We start from the raw sequence: 22935 nt of genomic DNA, 5'->3' as shown, positions 1-22935 counted from the left end.
TTCCACAGGTTCACCACTCTCTGGGTGAAGAAATGCCTCCTGTACTTTGGCTGTCTTCACGTGGGGAACCCAGCCCAGCATGGGCCGGATGGGCCGAGTGGCCAGCTACTGCTGCTGTGATTGGTGTTGGGGGCGGGGGCGGAGCAGCCATTGAACCAGCGAGTGTGTGGGTGGGGGGGGTGGTGATTGTAATTCAATTGAGCTGCGAGCCGGGGATGAGTTATAAAAAGGGGGCGGCGGAAGGAAGTGCTGAGCATTAGCTGCTTTCCAGTGAGAGACCGACTGTGACACTTACCCGGCCTGGCGATGAGGAGCCCGGGTCTGAGCGCCTCCGCGGCGTCGCTGCTGTTGCTGATGATCTTCCTGCAGCTTCCAGAACCTGCGGTGAGTGGCGCGCGGCTCGTTCAAACCCAACCGACAAAACCGGGCGACCGACCGACTGAGTGAGTGAGGGGCCGCTCGCTGCCGGCATCCATACCCCGGCGGTGCTGGAGTCGAGTGTGTGAGGAGGTTGTCGGGGCCGGGCCGTGGATTTAGCCGGCTTATCGGGAGGCTGTCTGGGGCCGGGTTGGAGTGCTGAGGTCTGTGTGTGGGGAGGCTGTCGGCTCGGAGTGTCGAGCCGGCGGGGATGTGAAGTAAGGAGGCTGTCGGGCGTAGATTGAGCCGGATTATCAGGGCTGTGGGTCGGGGAGGTGGAGTGTTAACCGCCTTTATTGGCGCTGTTGTCTCCTCTCCCGACGCCGCCGCCCCCGGGTCAACTGTGGTGACAGCCCGCGCGCTGGCTCGCCGGAGTGGGTGGAAGGCTCGATAGTGATGGGGAGGGGGGTGTCTATGCTGCGGGGTTTGGGGGGGGGCTCTGTTTGATGCCCAGGGGGGTGATGTACGCGCCCCCCCACAGTGTGATGGGGTGGATTGCCCGAGGGGACGGCGCGCTCCCTTTCCCCACGTGACTCCCTCCGTCACCCGTGGTCCGATCGGCGTTCTGGCCACTGCGCCTGCGCGGTGAAAGTTCATTCCCCTTGGCTGCAAGTTTCCTCGTGACTGTCATTGCGGATTAGGGGTCCGAACAACGACTTTGTATTTATACAGGAGCGATTATAAGACACAAACCGAGCCACACATTGGGGCAGCTGACCAAAAAGCTTGGTCAAAGAGGCTCCTTAAAATCTCCCTCTGACCAATCTTTTTTTTTTTCTTTTATATAAACCCAAAAATAAACCCTTAAACAAATAAACCCTTTAAATAACCCGATTAATCAAATTAAAATTTGGCCTCTTAAATCGATTCTGACCAATCTTTTGGTCACCTGCCCTAATTTCTCCTTGTGTGGCTGTCAACTTTTGTCTTCTAATACTCCTGTGAAGCATCTTGGGACGTTTACATACGTTAAAGGTGCTATATAAATAGTTGGCTTTTTAAGGAGTGGCTTAAAGGAGGGGGGATAGCTAGAGTCTAAGGGAATTTTAGAGCTTGGGGCCTAGACAACAGAAGGCATAACTGCCAATGGTGAAGTAATTAAAATTGAATGTTCAAGTTGGAATTAGAGGAGCATAGATATATTTAGGGGGTGGTTACAGGAGATTAGAGGGAGTGGTAAGGCCATGGTGGTATTTGGAAACCGGATGAGAATTTTGAAAGGTTTTGCTGTAACAAGAGCCAATGTTTATCAGTGAGCACAGGGGTGATAGGTGAACGGCAGTTGGTGTGAGTTAGGACACGCAGCTGAGTTTTGGATGACTAAGTTTACTTAAGGTTAGGTACTAGCTGTAATGTGTCTGGAAGATTGGCATAGATTGTGGCCAGACTTTAAGACTTTTTTAATATAAATTGTTTTGTCTTGGTGCAAGGGTGAGATTGTGTTTGCAAACAATGAACTTGTTTAATCAGCAAAGCAGCTTTCTGGAGTTACTGGAGTTTAAAATGCACTTGACTGGTTGTGAAGAGATGTATTAATCTTGTGGTCTGCATATTTTTCTGATCTAACATCATACAGCACAGGAGGAGGCCATTCAGCCTGTTGTGCCTCTGCTGGCTCTTTGACAGAGCTCTCCAATTAGTCTGACTCCTCCTGCTCTTTTCCCCATAACCCTAATTTTTTTTCAAGTATTTATCCAATTCCCCTTTTGAAAGGTACTATTGAATCTGCTTCCACCACCCCCTCAAGTAGTGCTTTCTGATCATCAGAATTACATTGAATTTACACCACAGGAGCAGGCCATTTGGCCCAACTGGTGGTTATGCTCCACACGAGCCTCTTCCCAACCCTCTTCTACCCATCAACATATCCTTCTATTAATTTCTTGTTTGCCTAGTTTCTATTTAAATGCATCTATGCTATTTGCCTCAACTGCTTGTGGTAGGGAGTTCCTCATTCTTGCCACTGTGGGTAAAGCAGATTCTCCTGAATTCCCTATTTATTTTGATTGGTGATTTTTATATTTATGGCTCCTAGTATTGGTTTCTTCTTTTCTCCCCCCCCCCCCCCCCCCCCCCCCCCCCCCCCCCCCCCCCCCCCCCCCCCCGGAAACCTCCCATGTCACGTCCGTCTTATCAGTCCCTTCATAATGGTTAAAAAAAACCTCTTGGTCACTCCTCAGACTTCTCTTTGAAGAGCCTCAGCCTTTCCTGATCAGTAAATCCTCAGTTCTCCTAGTAGTAGCATTAACCTGAATTGAATGAGCCTAACTGCCCTTCTGCCAGTGGAAACAGTTTCTCATTTACTCTACTAAAAACTTTTTTTTTTTTTTTGTTGGTGCTGGATCTTTAAGATCTTCCTGTGACTGCCTTCTCCCAGGGGGGAGGAGAAACTCCAAATTTACCAGATTTGAGTGTTAATAGTTCTAGTCTTGGGATTGTCAATATTTGAACAAACCTACTTGAGAAATGTGTATAATTGGTGTCTCAGCACAATTTATCATGGTATTCCTCTTTAATAATGTTTAAGGGATTTTTAATTCTCTTTTCCAGATGAGGTTAATCATGACTGCTTATGTTCACATCCTCTTAACCTCTTCTTGAGGCTTGTTAGGTTTTTTTGACCCTGCCTGCATCTTGTAGGTTTCTACTGTACAACATTGTCTAGGAGCTTGCTAACCAAACCCCTCATTAGACATGGAATGGTCTATACTTGTGACTCAGCTATGATGTGGCTTCTCAGTAAAGGGCCTTTGCCCTGCCTATCAATGAATCCTACAGGAAACTGGCCATCTGAGTGGAATTTGACTTGTCTTGCTGCCCTGTTTGGTCAAGTAGTCTAGATAGTGAATGCATGTAATCTGGCAAATGATTGGCCACTTGGGAGATGGCCAGTGGCTTCAAGTGATAAGGGGAGACAACATTTGGATAAGTCTGCAGGTTGACTGCCACTGATTCAGTAACCAGTGATATTTTTCACCTTGACCCCATCCCTTTGCTTCCTCCCTCCCCTCAGTCATGGGATGAGACTTTCGGTGTGATTTTCTTTTTGACTGTGCACTATTCCATTGCTTTCAGCCTAGTTGAGTGGATTTGACTGGAGCAGAGGAGTTTTCCAGTGTCCTGGCCAATATTTATCCCTCAATCAAAATGGAACATCTAGTTGTCGTCAATTGCTGTTTGTGGGAGCTTGCTGTGCACAAAATTGGCTGCTGTTTCCCACATTACAAATATTTGAGTGGGTTTATACCTGATTCTGCTAGTCTGACAATACTGCTGTGGGGTGGGGGGGGTGCAGGCAATAGTAATCTTTCAATGATTCTAGTCATGCCATTGTTCTTTCTGCCTGCAAAAGTCAATTGAAAGCTGTTTTTCTTAAGGTAGCATTAACTGAACTTTTTTTTTTTTGGGTCAGCATTCAGTCTTTTGGATGAGATGTTAAACAAACAGAGCCCCGTCTGCACTTGGTGGGTGTAAAAGTCCTATGGCAGGGGAGTTCTCCCCAGTGTCCTGGCCAATATTGATCCCTCAGTCAACATCCCTAAACAGATGATCTGGTCACTATCACATTGCTGTTTGGGAGCTTGCTGTGTGCAAATTGGCTGCTGCATTTCCTGCATTACAACAGTGACTACACTTCAAAAAGTACTTCATTGGCTGTGAAGTGCTTTGGGATGCCTGCTGGTCATAAAAGATGCTGTATAAATGCAAGCCTTTTTAAATGCCTGACACTTTATCAAACTGTGAATTTGAGAACAAGTTGTGTAAGTGAAGTTAGACATTATGCTGGTAATGTAGGAAAACCAACTTAATTTTCCACAAATCCTGTCATGAAATGCTTAATTTGATAATTCCCTCTTTGTTGACTTAAGGTTCCCCCCCCCCCCCCCCCCCTCCCTGATGAAGTTTGTCAAAGTGCTTGTTCCAGTGCTGGGTTTTGAAGTGTGTGGGTTTGGATGGTGGCTCTCAGCTGACTTGAGGGTTGGCAATCTGTCTCCTTGTCAAAAAATGCTTCAACATTTCAAGACGTTGAACTCTTGGTTAAAAATAAGGTTGATCCTCACATGCTGTTTCTAATTATAGCTGACATGTTGCGCTCATTTCCTAAAACTTCTCCTTTCACTTGCCCAGTAACGGCCATGAAATCCACTGCCACAGCATTCTGTGGATTGCTCTGTACCTGAGGAATGGAAAACCACTGCAGCACTTGCTACAAACTTTTGAAGTTTAGTTGATGTCTCTTCCTGATCCTACATAGAATTTTACAGCAGACAGGCTGTTCAGCCTAATGGGTCCATGATGGTGTTTATGCTCCACACAACCCTACTACATCTCACCCTATCGGCATATCCTTCTAGTCCCCTCTCCCTCATGTGCTTATCTAGCATCCCCTTAAAGGCATCTATGCTATTCACCTCAACCAATCCCTGTGGTAGTGAGTTCCACATTCTGAAGTTTCTCCTGAATTCCCTATTGGATTTATCAGTGACTTATCTTTATGGCTACTAGTTTTGGATTTCCCCCACTAGTAGCAACATCTTCTCTGCTGTCTAACCTTTCATCATTTTTCGCTCTCGTGCTCTCTCTCACACACTCGCCAAACAATTTTGACCTTCGTTGGGTACATACAATATTAGTTTAAACAATATTAATTTAAAGTCGTTGAACATCGTTGGGTACATTCAGTATTAATTTTAAACAGTCCTCAGGTTGTGACATGTTACATATTTGGCACCAAGGTATGGTCTGTCTCCTTCTCCCAGGACTAATCTTAATTTTGACAGGTCATCCAATTCTTTGAAATCTGGGGTCCCTCTCCCTCTCCTTCTCCCTCGTGTATGAATCCTGCCAAGCTGGGGTCTCTCTCCCTCTCCCTGGTGTATGAATCCTGCCAAGCACCCCCTAATACTTTGTACACATCACATCTGTTGACTAGCTGACTTGTCTATTGCTATAAACCTAGTAACTGATTTTTCTCTCTAGGAATTTGCACAAAATGGAACTTGTGTTTGGTATGGTGAATGTGGGACAGATAAAGCCACACAGAAGCGGTACAACTGTAAATATGATGGCCCACCAAAACCACTGCCTAAAGCAGCATATGAATTAATTGACGTAAGTGCTCAGTGTGGTTTTCAAACCTTGGACTTTCAAACTTTGGTCTGTCAACAGAATTTTACAGCACAATGCTTTGAAATTAATTTCCTGGCTGGAGGTATTTCTTGCAAACTGAACAGATCACTGAAAATATTTGTGTAGTCTTTCAGTATGTCTGCAAAAGAGCCACAAATTAGAATCTCTTATTGCCAAAACATTTTGATGACCCTAAAATGGACAGGTTTAAATTGAGCAGAATAAGGCTGGCTCAGCATGACTGACTGACTGACTGACTGACTAGCTGTTTCTCAGGTGTTGATTTGCCAGCTGATGCATTTCAGTCTTTATCATGCACTTTTGAGCTGTCTTGATCTGAGTTTACTGGCTTTTTTCTATTGCCTTACCATGACCTAGCCTGCCATGATCACTGCTTCAGTGATGCATTGGTGGTACGCTTGTCCTACAATGCCCCAGCTGATATCAGTCAATACTCTTGCTGAGGCACCCCTGTTCTTGCTGACCTACATTGGCTCCTGGTCTGGCAATGCCTTGCATTTAAAATTCTCATCCTTAAAACCTACATTTGCTGACCTGTCCTAATCTCATGTGGCTGTGAAATTGACAATGCTCCTGTGAAGTGCCTTGGGACGTTTTAGTACATTTTAATAGCACTACATAAAAGCAAGTAGTTGTACCCTTTCGAAAAGATACAAAACCATTCCTTGTTGACTGCTCTAAGCACTGCTCTTGGTGAAATTGGATCATGGCAATGTTTTGATTCTTTCAAGAAAATATTTGAGAATGAATATACCCCCTGTGTGCAGTTTCCTGAAGTGCTGTACTTTAAAACTAGTGCATGTAGCCTTTCATTTGTAACAAGCATATAAATGAATCACTTTTCTGTCCCCTCCAGGAATTGTGCCCAAATTTTCACTATGGCAATGTTAATCTCTGCTGTGATGTTCAACAACTGCACACGCTTAAGGATAATATGCAGCTACCGCTACAATTCTTGTCCAGGTATTCATTCTTGGTCTTTTGCTTAAAACCTGTTGTGATCCAGACTGGGAACAAGTTCTAATTATCCTCCCAAGCTCTTGCTAGGAGGCCCAGGAGTATTGCTAATATTGACTTTTGACAAAGGACCTTTCTCCCCTAGACAAGTGCATAAAGATTGCAAAATCCCTAGGTGAATGTTGGACTTTACAAGAGGCTGTAGTGTCACAATAGTTTCTTGAGGTTCAGTAGTGACACCTGCTCTATTTGCCTGTTGTATTAAAACATGTTTGCTGTAAAGCTAATGAGCATAAGCTAGTTAAACAACTCCTTCACTGGGATTTTCCAGTTTTGTGATGTTTACCAACCTCAGGTTTACCGACCATAGAGAACATCTACCAGAAATGCTGTTTAGAGGTCACTGACCATCAAAGACCCTACCCACCCCAGCCACAGTCTGTGCATCCCCCCCCTGCCATCTGGGAGATGCTACAGATGCATTTGCACCCGTACGACCAGATTTAGGAACAGCTTCTTTCCCAGGGCTGTCATCCTACTGAACTCCACAAATAAACTCAAGCCTGTGCATCTGCCAATGCACTTTTATGGTTGTTAATGTATTACAAGCCAAATGAATGTTGAATGTTTAAATGTCTTAATCTAAATGTACACTCTTGGGAGCCGCAAGCCTACATTTTGTTGTACTGCACTAACAATGACAAAGTTGATTGATTATTAAAACCAGTGATTGGTGCTGTCCCCTTCCTCCTTGTCTTTCTCCTTCCCTTTCTTGCACTTCCTACTCTTTTTACTAGACTGTTGTAATTTAAGGATCTACGACTAATTCCATTCCATGCTGTACTATCTTGCCAGTGACCAGGCCTTTTGGGATGCAGTTGTGCTTTAATGCCTTCATGCAGAAAAGCTTTAGTACCTCACTTATGGTTAGACCACATCTGGGGTACTGTTCAGTTCTGGGCATTGCACCTCAAAGCATATATTCCCCTTGGAGGGGGTGCAGTGCAAATTCACCAGAATGATACCAGGACTAAGGGTTAAATTTATGAGCGGTTACATAAACTAAGCTTGTATTCCCTGGAGTATAGAAGATTTAAAAGGTGATCTAATAGAGGTGTTTTGGTGATTAAAGGAGTTGATTTTCCTCCGAGTCCAGAACATGGCATAACCTTAAAATTAGTGCTAGACCATTCAGGGTGATGTCAGGAAGCACTTCACAGGGTAGTGGAAATCTGGAACTTCCCCTGAAAAACTCAGGCTGGGGGTCAATTGCAAATTTCAAAACTGATAGATTTGAGTTGTGATAAAGGGTCATTGACCTGAAATGTTAACACTCCTACAGATGCTGCTTAACCTGCTGGGTATTTCCAGCATTTTCTGTTATTTCAGATTTCCAGCATCTGCAGTATCTTGCTTTTGTGGTGGTTTTGTTGGGTAAGGGTTACAGAACCAAGGCAGGTGAATGGTGTTAAGGTACAGATCAGCTGTGATCTAATTGAGCAGAACAGACTTGAGGGGTTGAAAGACCGCCTTGTTCTTACTCCTCATTCCTAATGCCTGAAGATCAAGCTGCCAAACTATTTTTATATTGCTTGACTGCTGAATTGAATATTTTTACAAAGCTGGCTGTTTATAGCATTTGCTATTTTCTGCCTTTTTTAAGGTAAAACTTAACTGCTGTTTTTGTCTTGCAGATGCCCATCTTGTTTCCATAATTTCATGACCTTTTATTGTGAACTGACTTGCAGCCCTGCTCAGAGTTTGTTTCTCAATGCCACCAAATTTGAACCATATGTTCAGAACCAAACCAGCATCACTGAGGTGGAATATTACATTGGAGCAAGTTTTGCAAATGGTGAGAAATCCAGTTTTTGATAACATACATTTCTGTGGCAATAACATTTTTAAAAATTGGTTGAGGAGTTTTATGATTGGGGTGAACAGAAGGACTTTACAATTTTTTTACTTGACTATCCTAGTAGACTGAACTTAAATTCTTCAGTGCTGCAGCTGCTAGTGAGCTTCTCTCCTGATGACAGACTCACTGCCTAGCTCAAGTAGCTGTTCCTTATCTACAAGCCTGGTGGTTGGTTGACTAATTCTAAGTCTGACCCTGTGTTCTAGCTATCTAAATCCCTCCACATTTGAGGCAGGAATCTTGGCTTTTCTCCTCTTCCTGGACTGGTGGTAATTTACACAATCCATTGCTTCTGCAGCTGAAAATAGTTAACTCTCCATATGGGCCAGGGACTGAAGCTGGGTTCTTTCTGCCCTGTATGGCTTGGTACTATGCAGCGTGACTTCCTGTTGAGGTGCAGACTCCACGTGGCTTTCTTTTATTCTTGATGTGGTTTTTTTTTGGCAAGTGATGGTGGGCCTTGTTGAACTGTAGTCCTTGTGGTGATGGCACACTCAATGGTGAATGGATATCTATCCAATCTTGTGTACTATGAGCTCATTCTTGCATGCAAAATGTTCATGAGACTTGTGGAACAAAAGGTTTTGTCTGACTGCAGACTGATTGATTGTTTTAAGGAACTACATCAGTTTCCCTGCACCAACTGCAGCCAAAAGAGCTGGTGATGGGGAGAGCAGGTGGTATCTTCCACTCTACTGCTCCTAGATGGCTTGGTCCACACCTTGCCCCTAGGGGAGTGATGCCTTTTTGCTTAATAAATCCCAAAGCAAGCCACTAACACCTGGTTAATCTTTAGATTGTGTGAATCCCTGGTTGTCTTGCATTACCACAATAAAACCATCAGATTTCAGTGCTATTGCTTTTGTTAAAAATAAATGGAGGCTTCAAAAGACAAACGAATTGAACATTTGATGAATGGAAGTGCTATATGCAAGAATCTATAGTATTTTAACACCATATCCCTGGGAAGGGATTGTAAAGTTTTTGGTACACAAGCTGTAATAAGCTTCATGCCCTGTAAAATTAGGTTTTTTTCCAGATGAAAGGATTTGCATGGTTGGAGATCAGCAGTCCTTGCAGGATTTTCCATTTGTGAATTTTAATAGTTGGGTTTTCCAGTCACATCCCAATTCTTGAGCCCTCCAAGTGGGTTAAGATACTGGGTGTGCAAATTAATAAAATCTGTTCCAAGTCAAACTGTTGCAAAGATCAGTAATGTTATACTGTGCAAGGTGGGATCACTTAACATTTCAATGCTTTGCATTTTGAGACTGACCATGGCCTCAAGATATTGCTGATGAAGGTTACTGAGAATGCCCATTGATTGATTGTTTTGTTTTTTTAGCCATGTATAATGCCTGTAAAGATGTTCAGTCCCCTTCAAGTAATGACAAGGCTCTGGGGCTACTTTGTGGAAAAGATGCAAAAGATTGTAATGCAACCAACTGGATTCAGTATATGTGTACAACCAGTAATGCTCAGACACCCTTCAACATTATTCCCATCTTCAGTGGTAAGCCTTTGAAGAAATTTACTGTACATGAGTGTACATACTGATTGATTTACACTAGTTTGTATAGCGCTGCCTCTTGTGTTCCTGATTGCTTACCAGTGATGGAACAAATCAAGGACTTTAGTGGATGAAAATGGTGTCGGTGTCTTGCTGCTGCTGCAACGCAATACTAACCAGTTACAGAAGTAGTTTTGACCTGAGTACCAGTGATTGCTGTGATAACTCCCATCTTCAGCTTCATACAAGTTGGCCACATTTTAACCACTAGATTTGAGATCAGTGTCTTTTTGAAACTTCTCTACACAAGGTTACAAAAGATATTGTAACAAAGTTGTTGTAACCAAAATTTAGAAAATTCCTGGAAGTGGGAAAACCCACTTTATATTTGTTTATGGGATGTGGGCATTGCTGGCAAGGCCAGCATTTATTGCCCATCCCTAATTGCCCTTTAGAAGGTGGTGGCGAGCTGCCTTTTAACTGCTGCAGTCTGTGGTGAAGGTACTCCCACAGTGCTGTTGGGGAAGGAGTTCCAGAATTTTGACCCAGCAACAATGAAGGATGTCTATATACTTCTGTCAGGATGGTGTGTAACTTGGAGGTGGTGGTGTTCCCATGTGCCTGCTGCCCTTGTCCTAGGTGGTAGATCGTGGGTTTGGGAGGTGCTGCCGAAGAAGCCTTGGAGAGTTGCTGCACTGCATCTTGTAGATGGTACACACTGCAGCCACAGTGCACCGGTGGTGGAGGGAGTGAATGTTTAAGGTGGTGGATGGGCTGCCAATCAAGCGGGCTGCTTTGTCCTGGATGGTGTCAAGCTTCAAGTTGTTGTAGCTGCACTCATCCAGGCAAGTGGAGAGTATTCAATCGCACTCTTTACTTGTGCCTTGTAGATGGTGGGAAAGCTTTGGGAGTCAGGAGGTGAGACACTCGCTGCAGATTACCTAGTCTCTGACCTGCTCTTGTTGCCACAGTATTATGTGGCTGGTCGTTAAGTTTCTGGTTGATGGTGGGGGATTTGGGAATGGCATGGGGAGGTGGTTAGACTCTTGTTGGCAATAGTCATTGCCTGGCACTTTGGTGAATGTTACCTGTTGGCATGCTTAAGATTTAGTCAAGCCATCCCAGCATCCTTTTTTCTAGGGTTTATATTGGCAATATGGGAGAAAGGGAAATCGTAATCTTGTCTATGAACAATGCAGTTCAAGACCGCACCTACCATAGTAAGGAGTCTATGTACTAGAGGCAAAGGCTGAAAAGATAAGTTGGGTAAACACACAAATGTGGCTGCAGCTAAACATGTACAGTACATATTCATACCTACATATTACAGAAGCACTAGCCAAGGTTGTATTGTAGTATAAGAATAGAACCAGGTCCTCTTAACATCAGAGTTCTCAAGGGTCAGAAGCAATGCCACTGCAGAGGGTGGGAGCTGGTCACTCCAGGACTTGATTTACTGACAAGTGTTCTCTGAAGTAGGTGGAGCCTGGGAACCAGCTTGTATTTACATACCATAATATAAAGACCAAATCAGTCAGTAATAAAGCTTATTTAAAAACCACGTGACAACTCATGATTCATGCACAATGGTAACCACTAAATTGGCAAACAGCCCCTATGTTTAAAAGTTCTGGCCTCTTTACTATTGTGGCCCATAATAAATAGAAATTCTAATGTGCATTAATTTTTAGACTTCTCATTACCTTGTATTTCAAGTGAGCTGTACTGTAGCTTGCAATTAAAAGCTGTGAGCACAGCAAACCATTTAACTTTAATCAATACTATGTGGGATGACCCAAATGTCAATCCAACTCTCTGCAGAGTAAACAGAAGGAAATGTGAGCGAGGGCAGTGCAAGAGATGCTAGTGGTTTGAGTCTAATCAGTGGAGAGGGGACTTTCCCCAGTCCAGTTTCTATTAGAAGCATATGCATGGTCAAGGGAGCAAGTAGGGAGTTGAAACTGTTACTTCATGGTATCTGTATTGTACTAGACATGCCTTCAATACTACTGGCTGTCTTTTTTTTGGTAGATCGTCCAGTTGGAAGAATGATTCCTATGAATAATGAAACCAGAGGCTGCAATGAGACCTTGGATGATGGTTCTCCACCATGTAGTTGCCAGGACTGTGCACTAGTTTGTGGCCCAAAGCCAGTACCCCCACCACCTCTTACCCCATGGACCATTTTTGGTTTGGATGCTATGGCTGTTATAATGTGGATCTTCTATATGATCTTCCTGGCTGTCTTTGGGGGAGCAGTCATTAGTGTGTGGTATTGCAGGTAACCATTTTAAAGGAAGTAAAGCCTGAACTCTGCATTTATTTAAAAAAAAAAAAAAAAAAAAATCTCTTTGCAACTTAACAGATTTAAAATGCAGCAATGAAGTGTTTTTTGTCTTACCTTACTGATGTTGAACTACGAGTGCTTGTCAAAGCAGTCTTTGGCCATTAAAGTTGTGCTAATGTAAATGCGAGCTATAAACTTGAGCAGGAATTCAATTGTCACTAGTAGGTTTTTTCAAACCATGTCTGTTTACTGGCTGAATCTCATGTTTCACAATTCAAAATTTTTCTACAGGGAAGCACATATTGTTTCTGAATATGCCCCAATTATTGACACCAAGGCAACAGTCATCAGTCGTGATCTAGGTAGGTTATTCCATTTGCTAGTGTCTGCACATGAACTGTGATCTAATTCAACATTCAGCAGGGAATCTGTCACTAAAGCTGACCCATGAAGTTGCCTTTTTGTTTGTGTAGTTGATTCTTTAAAGTCATGGGAGTGTGGGTCTCATTAGCCAACCTGCTTCGGCAGCTAACTTTAGTTTTATTTGGGGGTGGGGGCATGTGCTTTTTTTCCCCTTCCTGGTCTGATAACTTTCCTCTATCTCCTCAGATAAGATATCTTGTTGTGAACAGCTTGGTGCAAAATCAGAGGCTCTCTTGCGTGACCTATTCACCAAGTGGGGGTCCTTCTGTGTGAGACATCCTGCTCCTGTTATCATATTGACCATTCTTGCTGTAGCAGCCTGCTCCTCTGGCTTGATATTCATGAAGATCACTACTGATCCAGTTGAAATCTGGTCTGCCCCTTCCAGCCAAGCTCGCATGGAAAAGTATTATTTTGACACCCACTTTGGACCTTTTTTCCGTACTGAGCAGCTGATTATTACAGCCCCAAATAGCTCGTGGAGCACTTACTCACCTTATCCCTCTGGGTCCGATGTGCCATTTGGCCCTCCATTGGACAAGGACATTCTACACCAGGTTTGTTCTGTTTCTTTATCTGTTTTAGAATTGCCTTTAGGAGACTCTTGCTGGAATGGGACCAGGGATGAGGGCCTGCAGTTGTGCTGAGACTAGAGAAGCTGGGAATTGTTCTTTGAGCAGCAAATGTTAAGGAGATTTAATAAAGTTTGATAAATTGGGAGCTGTTTCAACTGCAGAAGTGTTGGTAACCAGAGACAGAATTAAGGTAATTGGCCAAAAGTGAGATGAGAATTTTGTTTTGCACCATGTTGTAATGTGGAAACAGATTAATAATAACTTTCAAAAGGTAATTGGATAAATACTTGAGAAAATTACAGGACTATGGGGGGAACAAGAGGGTGTGGGACTAGGCATTAGCTGAATAGTCTCCTTCTGCTGTGATTCTGACAGTTTTTTGCTGCAATGATGTGAACAGCACTGTTTCCAATTTAAGACTAAGTACTTTTGATTTAGGTGCTGGATTTGCAGAATGCAATTCAAGATTTAGAAGCCTATTACAAGAATGAAACTGTGATGCTGCAGGACATCTGCTTGGCACCTTTGGCTCCATATAACAACAACTGTACCATCCTGAGTGTCTTGAACTACTTCCAAAACAGTCACGCTGTCCTTGATCACTCTATTGGTGATGACTTTTTTGTGTATGCTGACTACCATAGTCACTTTCTGTACTGCACTAGGTATGTGACCATTGACTGACGTTCCAGCCCTGAATCTCCACAGGGGGTGTTATGTCTCCTGCCATAACTTCAGGAGTTCTACTGATTTCTTGCTGGATAAACCCCAGTGGAAATTCAAGGCATCTAAATCTTGCATGGTGATTTTTGTATTTGTAGATAGACTGCATAGACTTGGGAGGGGCCTCCAGGTTTAGTTTGTGTTACTTTGTATCCCAAGATTTTTTTGAATAATATCTGTGCTGGGGACTTCATGGAAGGTGTCAAACTGCCTTAAAATTGCTAAACCATATGCTGAAGGATTTAGATAAAGTAAATGAACTATTGGCAGGAATGTCAGTAACCAGAAGGCACAGGTTTAAGATAATTGGCAAAAGAACCAGAAGAGATGTTTGCGTTGATCTGGAATGTCCTGCCTGAACAGATGGTGGAAGCAGATTCAAAAGGGAATTGGCTAGATACTGGCTGGAGTTGTGCTAGCACAAAGGAAGATGGTTGCAGTTGTTCAATCATCTCTGCCCCAGGACATCACTGCAGGAGTTCCTCGGGGCAGTGTCCTAGGCCCAATGAACTTCCCTCCAAGTCAAGTGGGGATGTTTGCTGATTGCAATGTTTCAATTTGCAACTCTGATAATTAAGCAGTCCATGCCCTCATGCAGCAAGACCTAGACAACATTCAGGCTTGGGCTGATGTGGCATGAGTTACTTGCCACTAAGTGCCAGGCAATGACTATCCAACAAGAGTTTAACCACCTTGACATTCATCAGCATTACCACCTTCAAATCCCCCCCCCCCCCCCCCCCCCCCCCAACCATTAACATTGTGGGTCCCCATTGACTGGAAACTTAACTGGACTAGCCACAAATACTGTAGCTACAAGAGCAGGTCAGACTGAGTATTGTGCAGCAAATATATTGCCACCTGACTCCCAAAGCCTTTCTACTATCTACAATTCAGGAGTGTGATGGAATACACTCCACTTGTCTGGATGAGTGCAGTGCCATCAACACTCTAAGCTTGACACCATCCAAGACCAAGCAACCTGCTTGATTGGCACCCCATCCACCAGCTTAAACATTCACTCCCTCCACCAGCACACCATGGCTGCAGTGTACCATCTACAAGATGCAACATGCCAAGGCTGCTTCATCAGCACCTCCCAAACCCATGACCTCTTCCACCTAGAAGGACAAGGGTAGCAGGCACATGGGAACACCATCAGGTTCTCCTTGTTACACACCACCCTGATTTGGAAATATCTCTTCCTTCATTGTTGCTGGCTCAAAATCCTGGAACTCCCTCCCTAATGGCATTGTGGGAGTATTTTCTCCAGACTGTAGTGGTTAAAGATGGCTCACCACCATCTCCTGGGCAATTGGGGATGTGCAATAAACACTGGCCTTGCCAGTGATGCCTACCTCCCATGAACAAATTTTTTAAAACTTGCTGTCATGGGGCAAGAGCAGGGGAGTGGGACTCTTTGGATAGCTTTCAAAGAGCAAGCACAATGGGCCAAATGGCCACCTGCTGTGCAATTCTATGTCAAGGACCCAGATTTTCTTGCCTAGTGAATAGGATTTTGAGACCTGCATATACTTTGTGTTCAGCAGTAGGTTCTAGATTTTTGAAGAGGATCCTAGCTAAGGTGGTACTGAAAGCTAAAAGGGATCCTTGTGTTGCTTAAATTGGTTCTTTGGGTTGTAATGCTGGTGTATGATGTGTTAATTAATCCCAAGGGACCAGCTGAATTGTACTCAACCACAAAGTTCTGACCACTGAATTGTTTACTTTGTCATCTCTAAATTGTACCCACTGTTTGGGATATAGATTTATTTGCTTTGCCATTGTCTGGTCCATATTGATTTAGTGTTAACCCAGGTCCCTGTGTTCTGCCACCCCATGTAAAATAATTACCATTTATCTAATTTCCAAACTCATTGAACAGGGAACATACAAGTTTAACTGCATCCCCTCTCCCTGTAACCACTCATTTTGACTTTCATTTTGTTTCAACAATTGTCACAATTTTGTGGCCTAGATTGAGAACCTATTCTACAGGTGCTCCTAGAGCTCACTGATTGCAACAGGCTGTTTTTGTAGACCTTGAAACAATGCACTTGACTCGTTAAATATAGATTAACAAGTGTTAACCATACCTAGTGTTTCCTCCACAATGCATGCCATTTGGTGTGTGAATTTAATATTCAGTTCCCTTTTGCCTATCCTGTGTTATCCCACCAATTTCAAAATATCTGATGCTACACACTAGTATGTAATTCTCAAACTCCTTTCTAACCTAAAGGTTGTGCCCAAAATCCTTTAACTCTTAAGGTAACTTTCCTTTTAAATTGTTTAGACTAGTCCCAAGTAAATTTGCTTCAAGTCTTGACTAATTAATTACTTTTTTGAGGATGCTGTGGGGTGGAGGGTGTTCAAGTGCAATAATTTGTATTTCCTGTGGTGCTTGAGTTGCAGGATGTGGTGGCCGGGGGAAGTGTGTTGGCATTGGGGCTAATCAAACACTTTGCTAAACATCGGTTCACAATGTTTTTACTTTGTACAGTGATGACTTCAGTTTTATTTTACATTGGAGCAGAACTGTTCAGATTTAGACCCCATGTCTGCTGCAACTCCAATTAACCAATCCTAAAACATTGGCTTTTTAAACAGGGCTCCAACTTCACTGAATGATACAACTATGCTCCATGACCCCTGCTTGGGCACATTTGGTGGACCAATTTTTCCATGGCTGGTTGTAGGAGGGTATAATGGTAAGCAAATATTTGGAATTGCATCAAAGTTTGTTGCATCATTTAATTGCTATGCATGGGATTTTCTTGGTTAGGTTAAGTTCCCCCCCAATTGGGTTTCCACCCTTGCCACAGTACTGAAATGGCTCAAGTCACAAATGACATCCTTTGTCTGACAAAAGTAAACTAGCCGCCCTCGTCTTTCTTTGTCTGCAGCCTTTGACATGGTTGACCACATCATCCTTCTACGCCTCGCCACTGTTGTCCAGCTGGGTGGGACTGCACTCTCCTGGTTCCAGTCTCCTCTATCTAATTGTAACTAGAGAATCACCTGCAACAGCTTCTCTTCTGCTCCCACATCGTTACCTCTGGTGTCCCCAAGGATCTATCCTTGGCCTCCTATTTCTCATCTACATGTTGCACCATGGTGACCTCATTGTTGGACTGCTTGTCTGACATCCAGTTCTGGATGAGCAGAAATTTTCTCACTAAATATTGGACAAAGCCATTGTTTTCAGGTCCCCCCCCCCCCCCCCCCCACCAAACTCCATTCCCTAGCCACTGACTCATCCCTCTCCCTAACATCTGTCTGAGGCTGAACCACACTGTTCACAACCTTGGTGTCCTATTTGACCCTGAAATGAGCTTCCGACCACATCTGCAGCATAACTAAGACCGCCTACTTCCACCTCTAACATTGCCTGTCTCTGCCCTTGCCTCAGCTCATCTGCTGCTGAAACCCTCATCCATGCCTTTGTTGCCTCTAGACTTCACTATTCCAATGCACTCCTGGCTGGCCTCCCACATTCCACCCAATGTAAACTTGAGGTCATCCAAAACTCTGCTGCCTGTGTCCTAACTCACACCAAGTCCTGATCACCCATCACCCCTGTGCTCGCTGAGCTACATTGGCTCCTGGTTAAGCAGTGCCTCAAAATTCTTTCAAATCCCTCCATGGCCTTATCTCTATATAATCTCCTTCAGGCGCCCCCCCCCCCCCCCCCCCCCAACCAACCCCTGAGATATCTGCACTCTAATTCTGCCCTCTTGAGCATCCCTGATTGTAATCCCTCAACCTTTGGTGGCTGTGCCTTCTGTTGCCTAGGCCCCAAGTTCTGGAACTCCCTGCCTAAACCTCTGTCTCTTTCCTCCCTTGAAGACACTCCTTAAAACCTACCTCTTTGACCAAGTTTTTGGTCACCTGCCCTAGTGTATCCTTATGGATCAGTGTCAAATTTTGTTAAAATACTCCTGTGCAGTGCCTTGGGCTGTTTTACTACATTAAAGGTGCTATAAATACAAATTGTTGTCTAATTGGTTTGCTGTACATCAACTTTTTTAAACCCTCCACAAACTTGACTAGCAGTAAGGGGTTTCCCTCTTGCCATTGGAACCACAAACTTGCTTGCTAAAAAAACCTCATTGGTGTAAAATGCATTGAAGCAGCGATCTAATTCAGTTGGAAATGAAAGGAGGGAGTTTAAATTCTGTGATGAATTGAATTGCGGTGCTGGCCAATGTTTCCTGTGTGCAGGACCTCCAGACTGCTGCGCAGCTTGGCTGGGACGATGGTACTGGCTGTTCTCCAGTAAGCGCCAAGGAAGTTGAGGATAGACATTTTGTTCCCATAGTAGAGAAAGAAAGGACTTTAGTACATGTTTAGATTCCTTCCCAGTTATAACTAGATGCATTTCAAAAATTCTGTTTTGGAACCTGCCAAGTGATGAACCAATTACTATTTGAAGTAGTTACCTAGCAGTCAACTGGCAGCCAGTTTGCACTCCATGCCCCACAAGTAGCAAAATGAGATTGAATTAAGCAGTGAATCTTTGGCATTGGTTGAGTAAGGAGTGTTGGCAAAGACATGCAAGTTCTGCTTTGCCAAAGAACACTGTAGGAACAAGCAGTCAGGACCTTGGGTTAAGGTCTACTTGAAACATATATATTTCACCTGACTATGCAGAACTCCCTCAGTGCTGCAAGTGTTGGCCTGGATTGTATATTCATCCTGCAGTAAGTTGAACCCACAATGCCTGATCCCAAGGTGAGTGCATTAACTGAGCCATGCTGATTTTTCACTGGTGAACAGATACTTGCTGTGTTCATAATTTAGGAATTTCTTGGCTTACAAATAACTGGATAATTTGCCACTATTATGGGGGAAAACTAAGCCATCCCTTTTTTCCTTTAAACTAGCAGTGGCTGAAGAAACTGGTGTAGAACAAATTGGATTCTGTCTGCATGGTAGTTACATAGTTAGACTCCAGGTTTTCTCATTCTGCCTGCCAGCCCACCATTTTCCTGCCCACTGGAAATGAATGAGCAAGATCATGGGCTAGTATGTGGCCTCTGGTGTGCTTTTAAGTCTAGGCAAGTTGACTTAGGATGTTTTATAGTATTTGACAATGCAAGGGGGTATTTTGAGAAGGCAGGAGTTGGAAGGGGTTAAGGGGAAGGAGAAAACCATTCTTTCCTGCTAAATTGCATGAAAACATGTTTCCTCCTACACCTCACTACTTCAAATTGGAACAAAAGGACTTTCTGATATCACGAGTACTAGTGTTCTAATTCATGGGCAACTTGTGAGGGTGGGGGAGAAATTAACAATTCCTTCAAAATGTTGGAATCTGACACTGGCTGCACATTTTGATATTCTAGTAGAGTAGTGACTTTCTCTTTTGACCCCACAGATGATGATTATAACAATGCTACAGCACTGGTGATCACTTTCCCTGTCAATAATTATCACAATGACACTGAGAAACTCAACAAAGCTTTGGCTTGGGAGAAAGAGTAAGTAATTTTCTTTTTGGGGGGGGGGGGGGGAAATGCATGTTATATTTGACTAGAATGCATAAGTAAACCAGTAGTTCCTTTTTTATGGTTAGATTGTGCCTCCTATTAAGATAAATAAACTTGTGGAATGCATTAATTGGACTGACTTTTTTTTTCAGATTTATTAATTTCCTGAAAAATTATAATGATTCCAACTTGACCATTGCATTCTCCTCTGAACGAAGCATTGAAGACGAGATAAATCGTGAAAGTAGCAGTGACATCAATACAATTCTCATTAGCTATGTGATCATGTTTGTGTACATCTCCATTGCCTTGGGGCACATCAAGAGCTGCACAACTCTCCTGGTGGGTGTAGCTGGAATACACTATTTCAATGGGTTTTGTTTTTAGTGGAATATGAAGCTGCTTTTGAGCAAGCATTTGCTGTTGGGTAAGCAAGAAAGATTAGATAAGGCACTAGGCCAAAAAAAACCTGCTCTTCAGTGTTTAATCCTCTAACGTCCAGCAGCAAAGACTGACTGGACCAGTGCAGAAGACATGTTAAATTATTGGATCGGTGTTCTAGATCAGTAGTTGGCAATGAGATTTGCATTCCCAGCAGCAGTATACTGTTGCTTCACTCCGCTGTGGCTCAGTGGATAGTGCACTTTCCTGAATCAAGGTTGTGGGTTCAAGTCCCACTCCAGGGACTCTAGCACAAAGCTAGGCTGACGTGCTGAGGGTGCTGCAGAGGTGCCGTCCTTCAGATGAGACGTTAAACTGAGGCCTGGTCTGTGCTCAAGTGAACATAAGACCCATGGCACTATCTTGAAGAGCAGGGGAGTTATTCCTGGGGCCAATATTTATCCCTCTACCAACAAAACAAAAACACATGCTCTGGTCACTATCACATTGCTGTTTGTGGGAGCTTGCTGTGCACAAATTGGCTGCTGTGTTGCCCACCTTACAACAGTGACTCCACTTCAAAAAGTACTTCATTGGCTGTGAAGTGCTTTGAGATGTCCAGTGGTCATGAAAGGTGCTATATAAATGCAAGTTTGTTTTTCTTCTGGTAGTAGACCTGAGGCAGGCAAGATATGCTCCTAACACTAGTGGGCAGCCTCCAGTCAAACAAATACTGCAAATGATGGAAATCAGAAATTGAAATAAAAACAATTTTGGAAATGCTCAGCAGGTTGGGTGACATCTGGAGTGAAACTGTTCTCTCCCCAGATGCCAAGTGTTTCCAGCATTTTTCATTATTTCCTTTTATACGTTACCTTTAATGGTTTTTAAAGTTTCCCATGGTGCTTTAGATAAGCAGTTGGATATGAGTGGTGGAAGATGGAATTGGGTATCAATGGGCATGTGGAAGCCGACACTGTCTGCAGATAACATCGCCTGAGGGGTAACATAGATGAGGAGGGAGCCAAGGTATCTTTGGGATGTGACTGCAGGTTGGAAAGAAGCCATTGCTGGAGATGGCCTGGCTACATTTGGATAGTAATGGAACACTGCCAGTTCAGTCACTCACTAAGCAATAAAGTAGGAGTTGATGGGATGAAGCACCACAGCCCAGGGATGTTTGTGACTAGGGCAGGAGCCAGACTGGTGGGTTAAGTGAGGACAAATGGTTGTCTTTGTGACTGGAAGCCTGTGGCCAGTGGGGTACCACAGGGATCAGTGCTGGGTCCCTTGCTGTTTGTGGTCTACATTAATGACTTGGATATGAATGTAAAAGGTATGATCAGTAAGTTCGCGGATGATACAAAAATTGGTAGGGTGGTAAATAGCAAGGAGGGTAGCCTCAGTCTGCAGGACGATATAGATGGGTTGGTCAGATGGGCGGAACAGTGGCAAATGGAATTTAACCCGGAAAAGTGCAAGGTGATGCACTTTGGGGGGACTAACAAGGCAAGGGAATACACTATGAATGGTAAGACCCTAGGCAAGACGGAGGGTCAGAAGGATCTGGGTGTGCAAGTACACAGATCCCTGAAGGCGGCGGAACAGGTGGATAAGGTGGTTAAAAAAAGGCATATGGGATACTTGCCTTCATTGGCCGAGGCATAGAATATAAGAGCAAGGAGGTTATGATGGAGCTGTATAAAACACTGGTTAGGCCACAGCTGGAATACTGTGTGCAGTTCTGGTCACCACACTACAGGAAGGATGTGATCGCTTTGGAGAGGGTGCAGAGGAGATTCACCAGGATGTTACCAGGGCTGGAGCGCTTCAGCTATGAAGAGAGACTGGGCAGATTGGGTTTGTTTTCCTTGGAGCAGAGGGGGGACATGATTGAGGTGTACAAAATTGAGGGGCATAGATAGGATGGATACTGAAGAGCTTTTTCCCTTAGTAGAGGGGTCAATAACTAGGGCATAGATTCAAGGTAAAGGGCGGGAGGTTTAGAGGGGATTTGAGAACTTTTTCACCCAGCGGGTGGTTGGAGTCTGGAACTCACTGCCTGAAAGGGTTGTGGAGGCAGGAACCCTCAACATTTAAGAAGCATTTGGATGAGCACTTGAAATGCCATAGCATACAAGGCTACGGACCAAATGCTGGAATATTAGATTAGACAGGGCTTGATGGCCGGCGCGGAGCCGAAGGGCCTCTCCGTGCTGTATAACTCTGACTCTCTAAATGGGCATAGAGCCGAGCAGCTGAGCTGAAGGACCTTGATCAGTGTTTCCTAAATAAGCCATTCACCTTGAGTAACAAAGCATTCTACTTTTTTTAAATATTCAGACATAACTAATGCATTAATTAAAACCCCACTCATTAAGCTTTGTCTTCTAATAGAATTGGATTATTTCTTCCACTTTTAAATATCTCCTGCCAATCTTTGCAATAGCTGTATAAATGCATTAAGTCCATAATTATAACATTTCAGGCAAATAAACCTTCAACCAACAAGAGTAACCGTTTCACTATCAATAATTTGAGGATTAACTTGACAACTTGAATTTCAGTTGCTTGTAACAGCAGATAACTGATGGCAATGCTTTCATTAGCATTTTGTAAAACACAACCTGGATTTTAACAAGTGCTGTCAGTAACTTGTCTACTTCAATGCAACTAGTTTTCATGGTTCTAAATTTAATAAAACCAAATTCTGGTAATGTATAAAGGCTTGGTTCTGGAGCAAAAGTTGGCAAACTGTTGCATGCAAATAGTCAGATGGTTTCACTATGCCACCCCACAAGTAATGTTTCCCTCTAAGCTGTGGCCCATGCAGTAATGGGAAAGGTTCCACACAGGCCCTGCTCTGGCTTCTCCATTGTGAACACTGCACAGAAATTTAAAGGGACCATACAATAAGACAGGCTGTGCAGAACAAAGTGCAGCATTTGCCAAGTGACTAGAATATTTGAAAGCTCCACTGGCCTTGAGTGATTTAAGACATGGATACTTTTAGATTAGGATTTTCTTCAGATTATACCAAGCATTTGATTAAAGTGGGATAAACTGAATCTTTATAATGCTGAAGTAGTACTCCATAGCCA

General features: G+C 43.6%; 1 protein-coding gene across 1 annotated transcript in view; it reads left to right on the top strand.

The window, feature by feature from the left end:
• The first annotated feature begins 230 nt into the window (after positions 1 to 230).
• The window catches only part of npc1 (Niemann-Pick disease, type C1), a 42779-nt gene continuing 20074 nt past the window's right edge, over positions 231 to 22935 (top strand). The window contains exons 1-12 of the mRNA XM_085992222.1: positions 231 to 384; positions 5398 to 5529; positions 6425 to 6531; positions 8220 to 8380; positions 9789 to 9956; positions 11985 to 12234; positions 12532 to 12602; positions 12850 to 13220; positions 13677 to 13903; positions 16572 to 16672; positions 19342 to 19444; positions 19606 to 19795. Of these exons, the coding sequence (XP_085848348.1) occupies positions 307 to 384; positions 5398 to 5529; positions 6425 to 6531; positions 8220 to 8380; positions 9789 to 9956; positions 11985 to 12234; positions 12532 to 12602; positions 12850 to 13220; positions 13677 to 13903; positions 16572 to 16672; positions 19342 to 19444; positions 19606 to 19795 (1959 nt within the window). The 5' untranslated portion in view covers positions 231 to 306. The remainder of the gene's footprint in view (positions 385 to 5397; positions 5530 to 6424; positions 6532 to 8219; positions 8381 to 9788; positions 9957 to 11984; positions 12235 to 12531; positions 12603 to 12849; positions 13221 to 13676; positions 13904 to 16571; positions 16673 to 19341; positions 19445 to 19605; positions 19796 to 22935) is intronic.

The sequence above is a fragment of the Somniosus microcephalus genome, chromosome 7, assembly GCF_052327205.1.
Source record: "Somniosus microcephalus isolate GS21.2 chromosome 7, FLI_Smic_1.0, whole genome shotgun sequence".
In the NCBI taxonomy this organism is placed as follows: Eukaryota; Metazoa; Chordata; class Chondrichthyes; order Squaliformes; family Somniosidae; genus Somniosus; species Somniosus microcephalus.
The sequence above is the reverse complement of the archived record's forward strand: the minus strand, read 5'-3'. Positions and strand labels throughout refer to the sequence as shown.